The 21,577-nt window shown below is 41.1% G+C and overlaps 3 protein-coding genes across 10 annotated transcripts in view; 1 reads left to right on the top strand and 2 right to left on the bottom strand.

Annotated features, from left to right (window-relative positions):
• Positions 1-1,502: 1,502 nt before the first annotated feature.
• dus3l (dihydrouridine synthase 3-like (S. cerevisiae)) lies at positions 1,503-14,102 on the bottom strand. The gene is made up of 15 exons (XM_042076301.1): positions 13,952-14,102; positions 13,417-13,498; positions 12,594-12,855; positions 12,003-12,443; positions 11,823-11,912; positions 11,675-11,716; positions 10,718-10,870; positions 9,162-9,278; positions 8,978-9,043; positions 8,784-8,894; positions 4,129-4,225; positions 3,876-3,951; positions 2,760-2,948; positions 2,377-2,505; positions 1,503-2,228 (listed from the first exon to the last, which is right to left on the bottom strand). Exons 2-15 carry the CDS (start codon positions 13,491-13,493, stop codon positions 2,156-2,158), a joined length of 1,923 nt encoding a protein of 640 aa, XP_041932235.1. The 5' UTR covers positions 13,494-13,498; positions 13,952-14,102; the 3' UTR covers positions 1,503-2,155.
• A 326-nt stretch (positions 14,103-14,428) lies between these two features.
• Positions 14,429-16,310, bottom strand: LOC121695459 (transcription termination factor 1, mitochondrial). The gene is made up of 2 exons (XM_042076318.1): positions 16,186-16,310; positions 14,429-15,819 (listed from the first exon to the last, which is right to left on the bottom strand). The coding sequence occupies exon 2, from the start codon at positions 15,803-15,805 to the stop codon at positions 14,675-14,677; it is 1,131 nt and encodes a 376-aa protein (XP_041932252.1). The 5' UTR covers positions 15,806-15,819; positions 16,186-16,310; the 3' UTR covers positions 14,429-14,674.
• A 3,709-nt stretch (positions 16,311-20,019) lies between these two features.
• The window catches only part of akap9 (A kinase (PRKA) anchor protein 9), a 78,961-nt gene continuing 77,403 nt past the window's right edge, over positions 20,020-21,577 (top strand). For 6 of the 8 annotated variants that reach the window (XM_042076253.1, XM_042076251.1, XM_042076252.1 and 3 more), the window contains exon 1: positions 20,020-20,260. In XM_042076253.1, the coding sequence (XP_041932187.1) occupies positions 20,213-20,260 (48 nt within the window). In that variant the 5' untranslated portion in view covers positions 20,020-20,212. The remainder of the gene's footprint in view (positions 20,261-21,577) is intronic. The other 2 variants (XM_042076247.1, XM_042076248.1) reach the window with 2 other exon arrangements.

Genomic DNA, 21,577 nt, shown 5'->3' with positions numbered 1-21,577 from the left:
TGCCATGCACAACTGAAAGGCTGAGGAAGTCATTTGTTCCTAGGGCCATTGAACTGTTCAATGCCTCACTAAAGGGAAGAGGAGAGATAGACTTCTCTGCTTAGGCTGTCTGCCTCTCCACCCTCTCCATGTCCATGTTTGAGTACTGATTGCCCACTACTGCTTACTACTGTTTTACTACTGTTTTACTAATGTACACAGCCTAATGTTTTCACTACTGTTTTACTGCTACACTGTTTTTCATGCTATATTAGCACACATGATCAATACTGAATGAATGAATGGCTATAACCCTATTACCTCAACCTGTTCTTGCACTGAAATAGTTTTTTTATTTTACCTTGTCTACATTATACTTTACTCTCCTATTTGTCCATATTATTTATGCTGGTCTCTAGACCTTACTCTTGCACTGTTGGACTAATGTTGGACTACTTTTCGCACCTTCACCATGACACTCACTCTCTTGAGCACCTTGCCATGCACACATAACTAAGGACTATGGTTGGACTACTGTTTGCACCTTCACCATGACACTCATTCCCTTTAGCACCTTACCAGTCACGGCCCTGTCACTACAAGCGTCTTATGCTTGATCAACCTCAAGCACATTGGACTTTCTTCATTTAATTTATATAGTGTATTTAGTATTTAGTTTTCTTATCTTTTACTGTCTTTATTGTACAGTGGAGTTTAGTTATATGTTTATACTTATACTATACCATTTCTGCTGTAAGTGCATGTTGTGTGTGATGTCTGTATGCTACTGAGACCCTTGAATTTCCCCTTGGGGATCAATAAAGTATCTATCTATCTATCTATCTAATAATTTTGTTCTTAACTGTACCTCACTTTTGAACATGTTTGGTCCACATATTCCATAATTTCCTTTACACATGAAATATTAAAAGTGAGGCTTTTTGTAGTTTTTATGCCAGTAGAGTGTCTTGGGTTCCCTGCTGAAGAGAACCTTAGTCATACATCACTGAAGTTCAGCACTTCTGACTGTTTCTTTCTGACCATAAGACCACACTAGGGTCATCAACTATATCATTTATGTTGTGATATGATACTTATCATGAGGAGGAATTCTATTCTACCATATTATGGATAGCACGGTAGGCTACGACACATCCTTACCGAATTTAAATGAGGATATGAGGAATTGCCATAATTACTTCATTTACCATACAAGACTTCAGTGGTGCACATTTCACAAATTCATTTTAACTGACCCGCCCGCAAATGACCCAAATAAAAAAAATATTTTTTTATGACTCGTAATAGCAGGTGACTGATGCGGGCGGCCGCTCAATTATGATCAACCCACGCAACACTGCTTCATAGATATTCATGGGTTTCATCAGGTCCCTTTCCACAGTATTAATAAAGCACCATGCAGTCTGCATTCATAATCTAAGTGCTGGATTTTATACATTTGTGTTGAGGGACCCTATGAAACCCATGAATACAACATAGAAAATAAATTACACTCTGTATTATGAGTTCTAAAGCATTATTTATTCGAAGTGTTGTCAACTGCTGCACAGAAAAGTAACGTAGGACTATGAAGCAATTGCATCCTACAATTATTATACAACCTTTCTCTTCCCTTCCCTTCTCTTTGATCTTAACTGGTAGAGGTGAGTGAGTGAGTTTTTTTTAAATATTAAAAGAATTAAAAGAAAAGTCATCTTTATTGTCTGGTCTCTCACCAAAGGCTGTAATTCAAATACACACTAATGACAGGAAGTTTGCAGAATGAGTATGGCTAGACTTCTTGTCACACAAATAAAGCAGTATCAACAAAAATCAACAAGAAGTCCAGAAGTAAGTCATATCACCTGAGCAAAATAAACAGTAAATAAACACACAAAAAAAACAGCCTTTTGGCGAAATAAAACAAAAAACATACTGGTATAAAGACTCCAATATTGACAATATTGTTGTTGCTGTTTTTGAGCAGCTGTACAATCTCCACATCTCCACTTTCCAACCTTTACAATTATAATAAGCCACTTTCTGATAGGAAACATCATCTCTAATGAAATTCTATGTGAATCTAATCAACAGCCACACAAATCATCAATCAAGTTAGAATACCTGTTTTAAAACCAACTACCTCTCTATACCACTGTGATAGTTCAGCAGTCATTTACTTATAAGCATTGGCTTTATGTTTGGGAAGGAAACTGAAGTTCTTCGGCACAGGTCCCAGCAACATCTCACTAAAGAAAAGAACACAATTACAAAAATCTTTTTTTTTTTTTTACTCAAATGGTATTAAACAATAAATCTTTTTTTTTTTGTATAAATGTATATAAATTGTAACGCATACACCGTATGTTTAAGCACATTACTGATCTCCTCACCCACCTGATTTTTACCCAGTCATCCACATATTGACTGGCCATGAGACACTCGAGGTAGTCTCGGCCCATATAGTAAGGTGGTCGCTCATTAATCTTTTGAGGCACTCTTTCCAACAATCCCACAGGAATGTACCTGATGAAATGTTTGAAATAAAACAGTGGTGTCCAGAGATCTGAGAGCCAGACATTTTTCAATTCCCCTTTCAACAGACCATTGATTAAGATGCAAATATACTTGCACCTAGCAACACAATGCAAAAACAAAAATAGTTGTCTATTGATTAAAGCAATAAGTCTCTCAATCTCACTCACACACCCTCTCACACACCCACTACCTGCACATGAAGGATGCAATAATTCTCTCAATCTCACTCACACACCCACTACCTGCACATGAAGGACAGCCATTCCAGCAGGAAGGTTCTGGTCTTTTCTAGGCCCTGAGTATCACTTCCCCAGTGCTCCATGCCAAAGTTTGTGAAATCCCGCAGGATGTCCAGGCGTTCGCTGGAGGAGATGTCCCAGTGCCTCTTCTCCTTGATCTCGGTGAAGATCCAGGGCTTTATCAGAGCACCCCTACATGACAGACAGAGGTTTGATAAGCCGTGTAATAAGCGGGATAATGTATAGAACGCCGGTCATTACTGGGAAAATAAGTCTCTTCAGGGCGGAACAAGACCCCTCCGCTGCGCGTCGGGATCCGGTTCACCCTGTCGGGACTTATTTTCCCAGTAATGCGTTCTATACATTATCCCTTACTTATTATACGGCTTTTCACAATGCTAGTAGAACGCCCCATTGACTTGAATGGGATTTCCCAACGTTCTATGGTAAAATAAATTCATGTAATTACCGCTGCAAACATATAATTACCGCTGTCAATGGCAACGGGTTTTGTGCTTCTGATACGTTTTTCATATCACTACGCAAGGACTGGAACTTCATTCAAACGTGAAAGCAGACGGTTGATCAGCTGTGTTCTAAAGAATGTTTGATTCAAGTTCAGCAGCGTGTGTTGTTGCGAACTATTTGTTTCTCAGCAAATGCCACGATGACGGGTAACAAATAGGCTAGGCTATGTAGGCTAAAGTCATATCGTGGGGAGTTTATTATTTCGTTTTGGCAAGTAGCCGTATAAAAGCCGGGATAATGTATAGAACGCTGGTCATTATGGGAAAATAAGTCCCTTCAGGGCGAAACAAGACTTATTTTCCCAATAATGACCGGCGTTCTATACATTATCCCTTACTTACATTTGGCTGACGCATTTTTAGCCAAAGCGACTAACAACATGGTAAACAGTTTAAGTTTTAAAGCAATTCTCAACAATTTAAAAAACGGTAGAGTACAGTAAGAATAAGTGCATCAGTGAGTGCTGTTTTTAACAGTTACGTGTCAGTTCAAGGCGGCTGGTGAGTGCTAGGATCAGCAAGACTTGTTGTAAGTGGTGCTCACGACGGACACCTTTCCAATATCTAATTTGCGCGCAGTGAAATGTGGTACCTTGCCACCATTATCCCCGACACTCCAGTTTCTCTGGCCTTCATTGCATCCTCCCAGGACAGAATGTCTCCATTACCTATGCACAAAGAACGACAGCCAGTCAGTGTCTAATGGAACTTCTTATAAATACAAAACAGATGATTCTGTATGACGTTAGCTGGCATCGATGATGTGTGGTTAAATAAACAACACATTGATAGGATTGATTTTAATGATTCTAAAGGAAATGACATTAGAAATCATCTTTGTTTACCGAAGAGTGGAATGGGACTAGCCAACTTCGAGCAAGTGTCAATGTAATCCCAGTCTGCTAGCTTAGTGTAGCGTTGTTCACGGGACCTACCATGTAACTGAGAGGGGGAAAAAAATACATTGTTAAAGATTTCACCAACTAAATTTCACAAGGTTGTAGTCAATGTCTTTATTTTACTGAAGATAGGGGTGTGTTCAAACTAGTGTTATTTTTCACAGCTGCCGGCGTTTTACATTATAATCCTGTGGAGTAGACTGTGTGCTGTCGCCAGTGTTTTTTTTCTGCAGCTCAGAGTGTTAAAGTTGAGAAAAGTTTAAAAAAAAAAAATCAAAAAAGCACCCTACTACACCACTAGTTTTTTTTTGACAGCTGACCAATTACAATTACAAGCTGGGTAATGAGATGTTCATATCCAGCAGAACTAGAGACGATAGCAGTGAAGAAACGAATTACGATCAACTTTGAGAACAATGAGCTATGTGACGTAAGAATCAAACATTACATTACATTAGGCTGACACTTTTTTAGCCAAAGCGACTAACAACATAGTAAACAGTTTAAGTTTTAGAGCAATTCTCAACAATTTTAGGACAATTTAAAAAACATTAGAGTACAGTAAGAACTAGATGTACCGCATAGCGGTACAAAATATGACCGCCGCTCAGTCATGTACATCCGTTCAGCGAAAATAAATCACACTTCAATTTGTCTCCATCCTCCACTCTTGAAACTTTTGTGTATGCTTGTTTGGCATGCCTGAGTGTGTGTGTGCGGCTGCACAGAAAGTAGCCTACTGGTGCTGAAAAGGTGAATAGATTGTAGAATAGCCAAAGAAGATGTAGCATTGTTATAAAACCTTTAAAATCTCTAAACAATCACAAGTAGGGCAGTTCATCACAGTTCATCCATTGCAACTGGATTGATGAAAGGTCACTTACACCTGTAGGCTACATTGTAGGCCTATTTGGGAAAAGCAAAAGGTATCAGCATAATGTTATTTATTTATTTATTTATTTATTTATGAACAAAAACATCTCTGTCAGTTCCATGCCGTTTTCAACAGCTATCAAAAACAAAGGTCATTTTTGGATGGATGGATTTTTTGTGAATGTTTCTTCTTCTACATAAGATTTTAGTCATCTTTAGTTCATGTAATACTTTATTGTCAATGCACAAATTTAGTAACAGTAGTCTGAAACGAAATGATGTTTTACATCTAACCAGTGGTGCAAATAACTGACATGTCCAAATGGGCCTTGATGAAATGCGTCGCTAGACTGTTCATACACATTTTAACGGGCCAAAGTTGAAGAGCTATTGTCCGTTATTGTTCGTGAAAATATAGGCTGATTCATGTTCCCTTGCATTGTGTAACTGAGGTCCATGGCTAGTCTGGCTTTCACCAGACCAAGCTCAATCTTTTAAGAAATCAAAAAATAAATAGCGGGCAGATCAGGCTGGGTTCACCCAGCCTAGTCCATAGGCACCCGATATTGTTTAATTTTCCGATTGAGATATCCACGCTCTGGCTATTCTAAATACAAAAATGCATAAGGGAGTTATGACAAAACTGTAACTAACAAACTAGATCCTAATAGAAAGCTGTTAGCTTCCCTAAGCTACAGGTACAGTAGGCCTATTTACAACATAAATTGTCAATAGGCTATGCTGGCGACACAAATAAAATCTCCTTTGGAAACCAATGGCTTACGCCTTACAGTATCAAGCGGACTTAAACTGCCATATCGTGGCGAAAAGTTGTAATAAAATTCACGCAGCTCCATGAGTCAAGGAAAGCGCGAATGAAGTAGCCACTTCTAAATGGGACCCACTACACAGTAGCTTAAGGTGTGTTGCTAAAGCAGCCATAATGAAATGAAGGTGTCATTGTTTGGATACTTCACACACACGTGCTTTTTAATTACACAGACTACAACTACCAAGCTGGAATCAAAGCCCATCGATTCCCCTCTCACATCCTGCACGCACTTAAAACAAAATAAACAGGCGTCTCAGTCTCACGCATGTATAGGCAAAACTGTATCAGACCGGTGTAACGTTGGTAAATCTTCCATTGCACAGAATGATTTTTGTAGCACGTGCAACAAATGACAGTCGAAAGATACAATTACAGTGCTGCTATCAATTTGCTTGGCATAACCGCATTTATAGTTTTCTACAAATGCAATCAATCAAATTGGCCTCCATCACTCAACCAACGCTAACGGTAACATAGGTCCTTATTGATATTATAAGATTAACGTACCTGTAGTAAAAACCAAGCATGTCCGATAAACATCCTCAGATTTTTTTCGGCTTCAAGAAGAAATGGGAATTACATTTCATGTGAACATCGTCCTATCCTTATTAGACGTTCTCTGCGGTAAACTTCAGTCCTTGTAGGAAGCGTCCATTGTTTTTCCAACCCACTTTTAACTTCCAACAAAATTACGGCCGTTCTAATACCGATAGTATGTGGGTGCCTGTGTGTGTGTGTGTGCATGTGTATATGTGTGCACCGCCATCTACAGGCCAATGAGTGTACAGTCACTAAATGTACACATAACCTATTTTTTTTTAGACCCCCCCATGGATGAAATTCTACGAAACTTGGCATATCCTCAGAGAATGCCAGGTCAATCATACACATACAATTTGGTGCAGTTCTGAACATCTTAACTAAAGATAGGGGCGATAAAAGCAGAATGATATTGCATTTTCATTTTTTACCGGGGGGGTGCAAATCACAAATGAGTGATTATGGGCCAGGTTGATGTGGGCCCTTGAGACCAACATACCATAAAAGATTCTTCATCCTCGGTGCCACGGTTCAGGTAGTTATTTAGGAAAAACTGGTTTTTTTGCGGTTCGGGGGCCCCAGCGCGGGGGGGGGGGGGGGGGGGGGGGAGTGGCCCCTGGGGACGAAACGAAATTTTTCCGTAAAAGTCTAGTGGTGCTACATACCCACCAAATTTCATGTGCCCCGGTGGTTCGGTGTCCCGGGTATCGTTGACCAAAAATTCAGGAAGTAGATGACGGGGGGGGTGGGGGGAACTTTGACAATCCCTATATGACCGCTTCGCTAGTGGCGGTCATATTAAGGGCATCAGTGAGTGCCGGTTTTAACAGTTACGTGTCAGTTTGAGACGGCTGGTGAGTGCTAGGATCAGCAAGACTTGTTGTAAGTGTTGCTATGAGAGGAGATGTTCTCTAAAGAGCTGGGTCTTCAGGAGTTTTTTGAAAATGGAGAGGGATGTCCCTGCCCTTGTAGGAACTGGCAGTGTGTTCCACCAACGAGGAACAACAGATGAGAAAAGTTTGGATTGGCCTGAGCGTACCGGTGGTAGAGCTAGACGTCGTTCGTCTGAGGAGCGCAGCGGTCTGGGGGTAGCGTATGTCTGTATGAGGGCATTCAAGTAGGTGGGAGCAGAACCGGAGACTACTTTGTAGGCAAGCGTTAGAGCCTTGAATTTGATGCGGGCCCCCATAGGTAGCCAGTGTAGCTGGATGAGCAGCGGGGTAACATGTGCCCTTTTGGGTTGGTTGTAGACCAGGCGCTCCGCCGCGTTCTGGATCATCTGAAGTGGTTTCACTGCGCAGGCTGGGAGACCTGTCAGGAGGGCGTTGCAGTAGTCGAGTCGTGAGATGACTATTGCCTGAACCAGAAGTTGGGTAGCATCTTGAGTCAAGTAAGTCCTGATTTTCCGTATGTTGTAGAGTGCGAAACGGCATGACCGGGCGACTGAGGCAACATGATCTGAGAAGTTTAGTTGGTTGTCGAGAACAACTCCTAGATTTCTTGCAGTCCTGGTAGGTGAAACAGACAGGGAGTCAAATTTGATGTTGATGTCGTGGTGTATGGTAGGTTTAGCTGGGAGGACCAGCAGTTCAGTCCAGGTTCAGCTGGAGGTGGTGTGCCTTCATCCATGTAGCTATGTCTGAGAGGCAATCCGAGATCCGTGCTGAGACCAAGGGGTCATCAGGTGGAAAGGACAGATAGAGCTGTGTGTCGTCTGCATAGCAGTGGTATGAGAAGCCATGCGAATGGATAATCTGTCCCAAGAAGGTGGTGTAGATAGCAAAGAGAAGGGGCCCAGCACTGAGCCCTGGGGGACCCCTGTGGTGAGATGGTGAGGTGCAGATAGCTGACCAAGCCATGATACGTTAAATGAGGGTCCTGTGAGGTAGGATTCAAACCAGGAGAGCGCAGAACCGGAGATTCCCATGTTAGCGAGTATAGAGAGAAGGATGCGTTGATTAACCGTGTCAAAGGCAGCTGATAAGTCAAGCAGAATGAGTACTGATGACCGAGCGGTCGCCCTGGCTTCTTTTAAGGCTTCTGTTACAGACAGCAGAGCCGTTTCGGTAGAGTGGCCGCTTTTAAACTGTATCACCACATTCATTTATGGAGCTCAACTGGACGTGGCCCGAATTTTCTAGTCAGCGTGTCCTTACTGCAGTCGTTTGAAAAACTAATATGTTAGCTATCATTAACTTGATTAGCACACGTTGTTATAGCAGTAAAAAAACTCCCTCAACTGCTTTTTCAAATAAAAAAAGCACCCTAGCCAACTTCTCAAAACAAGAAGCCTAATCTGAATATAGCATAAGGAATCTACAAATATATCTGACTGTGGTTGAAACAAATCCTTTACCGTTATTAGTGATACACCCCACTTTTTGAGTTCTGGGATGAGTTTGTGTGCCGTGTTGGTCTTTTCTTGAACGCCTGTACGAATCTTGACCGTTAATGGGACGTCCAGAACCTGTGAAGGCATCAGCCACCTAAAATTAGGTTTGTAGTCTCAATACTGCATCTTCTTCATATCTGTCATTTTAGAGAACTCACCGAATTCATTCCCCTAATAATCTGCTCAAATTTGTTGGTCCTCATCATCAGACCACAGCCCCCACCCTGTGGGGGGAAAACAGCAGAATTACAAACTATTCCACTAATCAAGAGGCAATCCTTAGAATCCCCCTGACAATCCTGAGTGAGTATGAAAACTATATATAACAGAATGGCACAATACCTTTTTGAATACAAGATCAATGGGACAACCAGAGTTGATGTCCACAAAGTCCACGTCAATGTTGTTATTGAGCAGCTCAGCACACCTGGTCATGGTGTCTGGGAAGCAGCCCTCCAGCTGAAAGAACAAGATCCTGTGAATTTGTTGTTCATCTTGTATGTTTGTGTGCAAGTGTAGTGGGACTCATGTTCATACATCCTATTCCAAGACCAGATATGGCTATATAGGGCTAAACTTGTCAAAATGTCGGTTATAAATATTAAAATACTACATCAGAAGCAAAAACTCTACAAGGGCAAAGTGTTAATGCTAGGGATGTAACGATTACCGGTATAAAGATAAACCGTAATAAAAATGTTGACGATAACAATTACCATTTTCTTTTGAAATATCAGAATTATCACGGTTGATTACCGCCGTGTTGAAACCGTGTGTTTAATCTTTCCCAGCTTCATCCGAGCCTGCTTTTGACATACAGTAGGGCTGGTACAATGAAGCAAAACTGGTACCCTACTGATTCTGTTGTCTAATTGATGGTTTTAACTGCAATTCGGATTAGGCTACACCTGATTTTAAAAGGTGGAACATTTTCATCGCAAAACGTGCACTGTATCATTTAGCCACACTGCGTCTTTTTATGTTCGTGTCCACATTAAATCCATTCCACTCACGTTATCAGGAGAACACAACACTTACTTTGGTCTCTCTCACTCATTGGATCCAAATAACAGTAATAGCAACATCCAAGTCATGGTAGGGTAAGTTAAGCTATAAGCACATGGCCAATTAAACATGAAAAAGTGAACGGGACACTTTTTGAAACTATTTCAGCTTGTGTAGGCCTATCAGTGCTTTCTGAACATATTGAACACACTTTTAAAAATACCGTGATAATACCAAAAACCGTGATCATTTTGGTCACTATAACCGTGAGGTTAAGTTTTCATACCGTTACATCCCTAGTTAATGCTCATTAATGCACTAGCAACCTGGTGAGGGTGGACACCAATACTACATATTACTCTTTAACAGGTTATCTATGCCATGTTCAAATACTAATAATATGCCTGTTACTGTGGTATTAAAAAGCAAAATAAAATGGCCATTACATCTCATGTCTTCTCATTTACATTATAATAATTAGTCCATTGTTTTTGTTTGATAATAGCATGTTTTAGATTATATTCATCATCATTCAGTCAGTCGGTTACTGATTGTTAAATAAAACACTCTATGTGATGCATTTAAACTACTGTGCGCAATTTTGATGCAGAGCATTATTGTATCTTCAAAAACTACACATATTTTAGGTTGCGTGCATGTGTAGCCTATAAACTACATGTAAGAAATTCACAGATCCCATTATCAGTTCAACTCTTATTCAATAATCAAATCATGCATCGGATGAAGCAAAGTTGAAAAGTTAACCCAAGTAATGGTATGTGAGGCGTGAGCTTGTGTGAGATCTGTGTGAGAACTGTTTGTGTCTCGACTCTCATGATCAATGCGTTAGACTCATGAGACCTGATCTAGACATACTGTATGTGGATACGGACCTGCACTCCAAAGAGGTCCTCACTCTCGTGCCTTTTCAGGAGTGCCCACTCTGAAGACTGGCCCTGGAGCAGATTAGTGCACATGGCCATCTCCCCACACGTGATGTCAGCACCAAACCGCTTGCAGACACGCCGGAAAGGGAGATTCCCACACTGCAAAGGAACAAAAATACATCATTTGAAAATGTTATAGGTCCAAACGTTCAGCAGGGACAAAATTATGAGAATTGTTTATGAGAATAAACAGCTGTATAATACTATCAGAACAGAATCCCTTATTATTTTTGTCCCTATTGAAAGACATCTAAAACGTAAGGCCCATTTTGAAAGATGCTGGAGTTGTCATCCTGCAACTTCAAAATTGAGTACCGGTATGTGTCATGCACAAGGCCAAGTTAAGGAATACAGTGTTTCCCACAGATCTTGCAATTGCATTGCAACAAACAAAGTTGCAAACATAGTTAGCAACTATGGTTTTGGGAAACGCGCCCCTGGATAATACTTCTGGTGGTAGCTGTCCAAGCTAAGGGGGTCCGGGGGGCATGCCCCCCCTGGAGATTCTTTTTTTATAATAATAATAATAATAAGGGGTTAATAATAATAGGGGTTTTTAAGGGGTTAATAATAATAACCCCTTAAAAAAATTCTTCTAGTGAAAATAACCCCCCAATGCTTTGGTAATGAAATGATGGTGTTCTCATTGACATGGCTTATTGTTGATATGTCTGTCTTGTGAATGAGATAACTAGACACACTGATCACAGTGATTATGCCTCCTCAAAACACCCACTCTGTGTGCAAAGAGCAGTGAGAGCGGAAGCAGCATTATACTTGGGCGGCCATTAATTTACCTGGGCGGCCTGCCCAACTAAAGTGCAAGTGTGGGAAACCCTGTGAACAACAATGCCAATATCTATGTGCCATGGCTTGACCTTCAGGAAATGCAAACAAACTTACTGTTGTTAACGGAGCTAGATACAACTTATCTCTGAAATCCACCTGTCAGACAAACGCAAATGAGACATTACTGATAAACCTAATCTCACACCTGAAGCAAATGAGTACACAAAATAACAAACACGTGCAGAAACATCCAGTAACTCACCTGCTTCTTCTCACAAGGACGCAGCTTTACAAGGTCGACATCAGTCAATGCTCCAACACTTTTGACAGCAAGCTCCTGACCCTGACCACCCTGTTATTAAAAAAACACATAAGGCAGGTTAGTTTCCGATCAAAGTACTACTCTGTGTTGATGGCCCTGGTCCCAGTGCCTGTAGCTCACCTCTGTGTCTTTCACATTTGCGGCACTGTCCACTTCTGCGGGCTGATCCTGGGCATCGGCCGTACGGCAGCTGTCCTTTTCTGCAGCGTCTGTACTCTTGTTATTGCCCTGAGGTTTGCCTTTGATGATGGTCTTCAGGTAGGCCTCAGACGCGTTGAAAGGCACTTGCCTCTTACGTAAACGCCACTGCAAGTCTTTGTCCAGACTATTCTTGACTGTCTTTTCCTTGCACGCCCTGAACACTTCTTCGTTCACATGGTTCTTGAAGTCAGGTCCGGTGTGGGCTTTGGCAAACCGACAGGTCACGCCATACTGGCATTTCCCAAAGGTGTCATAGAGGTAGCATTTCTCTCCCAGGTCAGCTGGCTTGGAGGCCATATAGTCAGCAATGTTATGGAAGAACTTGCATTTGTCACCATAGAAACATTTTGCTTCTCGTTCCTGTGTGGATGAGTGAAGTTGGTTACTATTAATTAATTAATTAATGAATAACTCACCATGACATACAGTAACCTACTCCAAATTATGGCATGACTTTCCTATTCAAGACACTAAAACCCACTGGGCTACTTTCTTTATCTGAAGTTCTACCTGTATGATTGAGGGGCAGAGTCTTCGGTCATCATAGCTTTGAGGTTTTTTGTGAGGCCTGGACTTATTTTGACCCCTGAATTTCTTTTTGTTGTGTTTGTCTTCCTCTTGTTGCGCACCATTATCCAGCTTTATCTTCTTCTCCTCTGGCTCTCCGGTCTTCTCCTCCACTTGACCTGTAGCTTCATTGTCCTCCTTGCCTTTGACACCTTTCCACCCTGAATCCACATGCGCATGAAACTTCTCTTTGGTTGTGAGGTATCTGCAGAAGTAAGGCACAGAGACCAATGAGTCCAATCAATAAAGCTGAGTAAGCTGAGTATAGTTATGACAGAGAACTATAGGGCATCTACCACAATACAAATCAAGATTCAACTGACTAGTGTTTCGTCAAACTTAACAGCTTCTAATTTACCTATGAGGGAAGATCATATAGCTTATTATGCCACTACATAGTGTCAAAGAGACTGAATGGAGACCTTCACTAGTACCCCTGCCATTCATCCTTCTGATTTAAGTTTTTGCCCATGACAAAAGGCCTACACCTAGATTAAGGCTGCACGATTTTGGGAAATGTATGTTATTGTCATTTTTCTGACAGATGCAATATAATTATTGAATGCCAAGCTTCAGTTCAATGTTCTGAAATTTCACTTTAAGACACAAAAAAGATAATATGAACATAAAAATCATACATGTGACAAGATTATCCATTGGTGTGATTAATTACAGCTTTTGCGATTAGCTAATTGCATTAGTTTGATTGTGATTTCGATTAATTGTGCAGCCCTAACCTAGATTCAAAAATAACATGTCAACTCACTGTGTTTTTATCGCGGCACAGCCTTTTTCAATCCCATTTGTAGAAGTGGTTTCTGGAGTTCCTGTGCTCGTATCCATGGCCCCTGTCAAATCAGCCATGCATCAGATCGATTTCAAATAAATGCTACGATTAACAACGAAGGGTTAATGCAAATGCAGCAGTGTTCCTTGATAACCAACAGCTCACTGGCATTAACTCAAACCTAAAGTGAAATGTGCTATATGTGCTTCGAAGTGTTCGTTGAAATAGGTTGGAGGTTAAGTGCACAAGACAAGAAAACATGTTGTTTTACACATCCCATTAATAAGAATAAGAAATAGATAACCATATGATATATAATTTTGCAGCGGATCATATTTTGAAGTTCTGTTTGTGTTTGTATTTCATTTAATATAATTTTCAGCTAACTAGCTACCTAGCGTCTACCTATGACAAGTGTTGGCCAAGCAGCTGTGTGTAAGAAATGCAGATCAACTTTCATTACACGTTGGACACAACATAATCTAATTGCTCAGTAATCAGATCCTCTAATTACCACGACTGAAATCACAGAACAGTTTGTGACAATCTTCCGATCCTGTGAAAAGTCCCAATTTTAGCAAGTCAAACACGAAAGCATGACACTACGCTGGTGCAACATATTTGGCCGTCCGTCTGACAATTGCAGTGACGGAACTTAGTTCCTAGTGCAGGTCACGTCCCGAATTTGTTGACTCTGTAGACTGGACACACACAACATCCTACATTTGTATTTGTTAAGGTTTTTTCTCCTGCTAGTGACTAAAAGTTTTTCCAAACCTCAAGATAACATCAATCTTTTTTTTAGTCTATCATGTCACAAGCTCAAAAGGGATCAGCCCAATACATCCTGTTTCTGAAAAATAATGACTTCAAATGTTTACACAAAATAGTATATGGGTAATTTATAGCTAACAATGTTACAAGCAGACAACAGACAATTGTAGGCGAAATAAATAAGAACAGATAAGAAACATCAAGTTCTCACTCAGGGTTATACAAATGTATTGGTATTCTTTATTTATGGTTTATGACAGGGTTTTGAATAAATCTGACAAAACATGATCGGCCTGTGACCCATGTTAGACAGTTCAGTCTTTTCTGTTTCCTCACTATGGAAATTTTACTTTTGGATAGCAAGCATAACTATGTCTTACAGTGCATGAAAAGAGAAGGTCCACTTGTGCTGCATGTACTATGTTCTTCGATTTTTAAGGCAATCAACAAAACTGTTGTAAATTCACTCCTTAACAGAATCCAGCTTCTGCAACTTGGCCTCAAAACGCTTGCGGCTACTGTCCAAAATAGCAATCCCATTCTGGTCAAACTCATACCCAACCTTTCTCAGTTCATCTAGACGCCACTTCAAGTTTTCATGGCTAAAGTCTAGGACCCTTGGCTTTTCCGTGATCTGTTTCACTGTAATTCCTGCCTGTAGCAAGCAGTCCAGTTTGTCGCTCATCAGCCCAGGAGAAACAAAGAGGACTGAGGCATAGTTCACAATGAGTTTAATAACATCCTTCTTGGTTCCGCCCACCGAGTCCAGCTTCTCCTGAAGCATCCTGAAGTTCCTCTTGAGGATTTCATGAGAGATGTCCAGGATCTCTGCCCCATTTCCTTGCAGCAGGCCCAGCAGCTCTGAGTTCTTCAGTCTCAGTGAGGACTGGAGGAACTCCACATTGGCCTTGACCCGCTTCGTGCTGCGAATCAGGATGTAAAGATTCTTTGAGATGACAGCCTTGGCGAACTGACTAGGCTCCATCCCACCAAGGCTTGCACACACATCCTGAAGCAGATCCACCATCTGACGGTTGAGCTCCACGCTGTTGGAGAAGGTACGTGGTGCCGTGGTGAGGAGTCGATGCAGGTCCTTGGAGTTCAGTCCCAGTGAAGTGAGGAAGACTATGTTCTTTTCCAAGTTGTCGTTGTCACTGGAGCGGAAGAAAGACTCGGGCGAGCGGTTCAGAATACTGACAATCTCATTGTCACTCTGAAACACACTCCGCCACAGCTGCCAGCGCTCCTCCAGGTGCTCCCCAGAGCGAGTGATGGAGCGGGGGAAGCGTGAAATGATGCTGGCCACCACCTCACGGCTGGCCCCTTTAGTTTGCAAGAAGTGCACAAGTCCGTGCTCATTGGTGATGTTCTTCCTCAGTACACCTGGTTGCCGTTTCCGGGCCTTTTTCACATCCACTCCCAGAATCTTCAGGTTGTCAAGCAGTAGCTCGTTCTCTGTCCCTTTGCCACTAACATCATTTGAAGAATGGGTAGAACTGACCAAGGTTCGAACCCATTGGAGGGAAGCAAGTAAGGGTGGTTGAATGAAAATTCTCTGAAGATTCATGGAAGTCCAGATGCGAGGCAGCGCCATATTTAGCTCTGTGTCTGAGATAAGAAGAAACTATTCAATTATTTTGCCTGACGTGGGCACAGGCTTCTAACAGGCTATTAGCGTCAGATGGTAAGCTACATAGGCTAGAGATAACACTTGAGGGGAAATATCAGTCAACGTCGCAACATATTTTTACAGAATGCCATGAATGTATTGTTTATTTAATTATAATAAACATTTCATCTTCCTATTCGAGTAGAACTATGGCAGTAGCAGCAAGAGTGAACACACTTGTCAGCTCTGTGTGACTCTCAATAAATGCATTCCCCTTTTATTACCAGAAGCGACAAAAAGTCACAGCTTTTTAAATGAAGAGAAAACACACATTTCTAAGGTAGGCTAGTCTATGTTTCACTTGCCCTTGCGTGTGCTGTTAGAAGACCGAAACGGTTCAATGCCATGTTAGAGAGGGTTTGTTACACTTCCGACCGCCGGTCGCTCAGCCCCATGATGAACTCCTGAGGACTAGCCTACTACTGAGAAGTAGGTTTGTTATTGTGAATGAGGACCCCTAGCTTCTTGGAGTAACCAACGCAAAAACAGGTTCAACAATTTCACATTTGTACGCTAGATGGCAGTATATGATAATAATAATGACCTCATGCATTATTACCTTGCCTGTAAAATGATTGCAGGTTGTAGTTGACTAGCAAGAGGGGGTAGGCCTAATGGGCGCAAAAATTCAGGTAGTCCCATAATAAAAAATACTGCATGGAAAATAGCTTTTGATAAATGCCTTGGTAAATCTAAACATGCTACAAAAAAAAGCCTTGATATTCCATGAATTGGCCCAAAAATGACCAAATCACTTGACTTTCCATGTCTTGATATTCCATGAAATTCCATGAAAAGTGGGAACCCTGAATCAAAGTTGTGTTTGTATCAGATTTGTGACGCACAGAACAAATGAAAATATGTTGGAGTGAGAAAGATTGTGTGTTATTTGTAACTGTGTTATCTGTAACACTAGCTTTGGCAACACTGTCCCCAAACAGTCATGCTAATAAAGCTCCTTTGAATTGAATTGAATTGAATTGACGTTAGTATTAATAATGCAAATTGAATGCAAAGTTGTCATAGAGGTAAACAGTGAAGAATATGGAATTAATATATTTGGATAGAATGGAAATAATATATTTCTCGAGACATTTGTACTCTGTCATATTTTGGATGTTGTAGGTATTGTTGTACAATGTACAGTAGTTAGGAATCAAAGAAAAAGCTATGAATAAGTGTGTGCATGTCTCCAAACTCTTGACTGTATAAGTATGTACAGTACGTAGGCTATAACTCCACTTCACCATACTTCTATCACAATGCCATATTCTGTGAGGATGGTATACTTGACTGGTGCCAATTTTACCCCACAATACAGAGACCCAAAGCATTTCTCCACATTATACAGCACCATTAAAGGCGCAGTCAGCAATTGTGCAGGAATTAACGTTTGTTTATGTTTCTATTTAAAATTACACTTTGGTCCAAAACAACCATTCTATTTTAACCAAGGACCAAACTACCCCAGAGAGGTAGTTCACCCCTACCTTCGGCATTCTCAAAGAAACTCCACACAGTGTTTCGTTTTTGTTTTGGGGACAGGCGGCCCCCACTTTGTTTATTTCCAGTTTTCAGAGCCTGGGCAGAGAGCATTTTTCTTTTACAGTGTACTCATGGAATGTGCAGTAAGTGGATCATGAGGAGAAGATTGGAGATATTATGGGCTTGAAATCGTGTACGATCACTGACTGCACCTTTAAAAGAAGTCAAGCTGTAATACTGGCAAGTGTGCGATATTCAAGCATAAACTTTGTCAATATCTTGACTAATATAATATTTTCAATAAACCTTGCATTTGTCAAACCTTACTTGACAAATAAAAGTATAGGTTTTCATACTAAACGTGTAATTATTCAAACTTTTGAATGCTGGTATTAGTACTTACACATTAAGTTTTGGTTCTCAGGTCTCATATGAGATTATTGTATTGTATATGCATTGTGTAGTTATAATATTGAGTTATATTCAACTGAAAGCAGAACAATACACGTGCCACAGCATCTGTCATTCATGTGTCCAGGATGGATTGTTTTAACTCTGGGTGGCAACAGATGTTGATCATGTCTGCCCCCTCTGCTGCAATGCAGCTGACTTTTCTCAGTCCCCTCTGGAGTCCACCTGTAAAATAAGTCTCAGCCTCCATGTGCTGCTTGTTGAATCCCTCATTCATGCATAATTTAAAAAGCCACTACGCTATCACACTATCTTCATTATTCAAATTGTGTTCCCTTGTGTTCCTTTCCTCCTGCCTCCAGCATGTGTCTGATGTGCGTCCCCTTTTCTCATCCTCGCTCACCACTAATTGAAGCGCCGTCTGGTCGGAGAGGCCTAATCACTTTTTCATCACAGACATCCGCAACGTTCTCTCGCAAGCTTTCTGCTTCATTTGCACCTAACAGAACACACTCAGTGTTATTGAGCACCAAATGCAGCCTTTTACAATGTCAATTTTCTGTCCATGTTTGACGTAAACTATAATACAAAACAAATTATGAGGTATGGGGTTCTGATTAGACTGGTTCAGGGAGGGTTTCTTTCAGGAAAGTGGCTGCAGTGACAGTGCTATGTTCAAAAATACGATATAGATGAAGAGAGGGAATAAATATTTAACTAGATAAACCCACAGTAATGGGATAATGGGTAATAATGGGATAATGACCGGGATAATGCTCTTGGACAGAAATTCTTGGGTGAGTCCCTTGGAATTACCAAAACAGTTATAATCACGTAAATAATCATAAGGCCCTCTTGTTTTGTCTCCCTGCCCCTCTTTATTACCATGGGAATAAGAAAGGCTACACATGAATAACACTGAAGATCAGTTTCAACCACTGCTAACCATTTATGGGCTGCTTATAGAACACCCACAGTACTTTGGAAATTATCACTAGCAGTGAACTAACTCAGTATATATCCCTGAAACGGCTAAATAACTGAATGTTGACTGTGTAGCCATCTTGACAATGTCTTGATGGCCATTCCTTTGATCAGAAATAGTCTACAGTATGCGGCCCTCATGGTGGTGCTGCTTGAGTTACACCAGATGACACCACACTCCTCATGCATCAATAATGGATGGCTAGGACTTTCAGTTGGCCTTCAGTGCAATAGACTGAGACTCTCTGTGCGTCCTTAGAGTGGCACACAAACCCTACGGGTCCACAGGTGTGACCAGAACACTGTCCTGACACCAACGGAACAAGTGCAGGATGTCCAAGAGACGATGGGTGGAATTCAAGATCTGCCAGACCATAAGCTGTTCAGCGCCCGTCAGTCGAAGGCCGAGGCCATCATCTCCGGCTGGTGGTAGGTTCAGCAGAAACACTTTAAAGACGATGTGTTAGGCCACTCGAAACATGTTTGAGCGCATTGACTATAACTGACTGTTGTCTCTAGAAACTCAACGGAAATCATAATCTGCAAAAAACTCTTATGTTTTGGGGACGACATCAAGGGTAATGACTTCTTTTGACACTACTTTTGTATTTCAGATGAAAAGAGTATTTCAAACATTAAGATGTGGCCTAGGTAGGACATCTCAAAAAATGTTCTGAATTCAATCTCATAGGCTACATTTCCATAACAAAATTGTACCCTTCTCTGAACAAATTTTCATTTACATTTGTGTGTTACCCACTGATGTTAAACTAAGCCCTTTAATTACTTAACATTCTGACAGCTTTTAGAATTAGTCACAGGAGTTAGTCCATTATCAATATTCTCTTGGCCTGTGGTGTTTTATTTAGCCTGTGTATAATAGTGTAAGCTTGAAATATAAGCCTGAGTGCTTTACAATAGCATATTTCAGAACTGCATCCTGTTTAAATATATGGGCTACATTCAGTAGCCATATACTAGGTAGAGGAAGCCTATCACAAGCCTAATCCTACAGGTTTCAAGCTGCAGACATTAATTTTTAATACAAAGGCCTTACTAAGTTGTTCCAAGTTCTTATGAGTAGGCTAATTATTTTGTGAGAAATGTATAACAAATGTATAGGCATCTGTTCAAACTTTTCACATTCCTGTTTTTTTTATTTTATTTAAAAAGCTTTTGTAAAAGGGGGGGGGGGGGGAGTAGGAAGAGAAAGACACCTACGTGACGTCATCTCAACCAGTCTCGTGTGTTTACGTGGATAACATGGCGCCGACTATGTGGCTGTCGAATGGAGTCAGCACTTAGCCTAGTGTGAGAATCCGACGTGCTGTGAGGGCCAGGGATAAGACTGCTCAGTGTTCACATGCTGTCTTATTTAAACACTTGGCTCCTATTCAGCGACAATTCGTATGAAGCCTGTTTCTTTCCCCAACAGCTACAGGGACAACAGTTATGGAAGACGAGGAGCGTCAGAAAAAGCTAGAGGCTGGCAAGGCAAAGGTAAGATATCGCCGTTTAAAAGAATGTCCTGCTCTCTTCATAACTTAAATATTGTGTCTAGGACCAAGCATAAACTGTAGAAGTAGTTTTATGGCTCGTCATCGCTTTAAAAGCTACATTTACTCTCGCCGTCCCGTAAACAGCTGACGTGAGAGGGTCTCTTCCGTGTCCCACTCCACTCCCAACTGCTGTCGCTACAATGTTATCAAGGCACGCGCCTCAATGACAGCTTCGGGGTACTGTATGTGGGTTAGCTAGCTAATCTCCTTTGTCAAACGTGCGGGTGCTATGTTGTGAAAAGCCTCGTAATTTCTACTGTGACATATCACCGGCATGTTATCATATTAGGGAAGTTAGTTCAGTGTCAGATGCACGCTTTATTTGCTCTATTCATTGACCCACATTAAACCAAGGTTTGGGGTTGTAGCCTATGCTATATGCTACTGCTGACAGGACTGGATTTTCAAGACATGCCCTCTGCGAGTGCCAAGACAATTGCGTCACAGCATGTCTGTGATTTCTCTTCATATGAGTGTCTTTTGAGAGATTCATGTGATTTGAATTAGGTCATTTTGACCCCCTGCTGGGCAAGTCAAGAGGGAGGGTTCAAACACTGCCCTTACCCCTAAACATAGATAAAACAAAACACTGACACAATTCTTGCTCTTTTCTGGAAGTCTGGTAGGCTTTGTCATTATAAAATGGTGAAACATATGCTTGACCCATTAGCATGTTACTTGGGCTACTTAATTTAGAAAATTAAGAGGAATGTGTCAGCATGAGACTTCCTACTACTAAAAATAGAATAGGCGCTTAAACTGCTGGTGCTAAAAATACAAAGTGTTTTTGAGGTAGTGCAGTGCACGAAGGAGGGTGGGAAGTTGGGACACATTCTGGCACATGGCATGCAGTGGAGAGGTTTGCAGGACAGTCTAATGAAGTGACCTTTGCCGCGTCATTTCTGTAAATCTCTTGAGAAGCTTAAATGACCATGACTTTGCATTCTGAAGATGGTGGATCGTGCTGTGAAACGATGCTGTATTTATTTCCTCTCACCAAGGGAAGATCAGAGACAAATGTACTATTACTTGTCGGCATAATGGATTCCTTTGTCCATGTAGGCTGTTCTCATGCGCTCATAGAGTTTTGATAGGTAGGTAATGTAAACATAGCTATCACAAATAAGGTGGGATGGAATGTATAGCAGTAGCCCACAGTTTGTTTGCATAGTGTACAACCTTTATTCTATGGTATTACAGCTGAAACAGTAAGTACAGTATTACAACTGAACTGGCCACCTTATTGCCACCAGGTGTG

Source organism: Alosa sapidissima, chromosome 21, assembly GCF_018492685.1.
Source record: "Alosa sapidissima isolate fAloSap1 chromosome 21, fAloSap1.pri, whole genome shotgun sequence".
NCBI lineage: Eukaryota > Metazoa > Chordata > Actinopteri > Clupeiformes > Clupeidae > Alosa > Alosa sapidissima.
Note: the sequence above shows the minus strand (reverse complement) of the source record. Positions and strands in the feature narration are given on the sequence as shown.

Bases quoted from the DNA above. Each gene is read 5' to 3' on its own strand.
- dus3l (XM_042076301.1), bottom strand. From the start codon at position 13,493: ATGGATACGAGCACAGGAACTCCAGAAACCACTTCTACAAATGGGATT. The intron at 11,717-11,822 runs GTGAGTTACTGG...TTTGTCTGACAG, and splicing joins GTCCTTGTGAGAAGAAGCAG to GTGGATTTCAGAGATAAGTT. The intron at 3,952-4,128 runs GTAAACAAAGAT...CTTTGTGCATAG, and splicing joins TAGTCCCATTCCACTCTTCG to GTAATGGAGACATTCTGTCC.
- LOC121695459 (XM_042076318.1), bottom strand. From the start codon at position 15,805: ATGGCGCTGCCTCGCATCTGGACTTCCATGAATCTTCAGAGAATTTTC.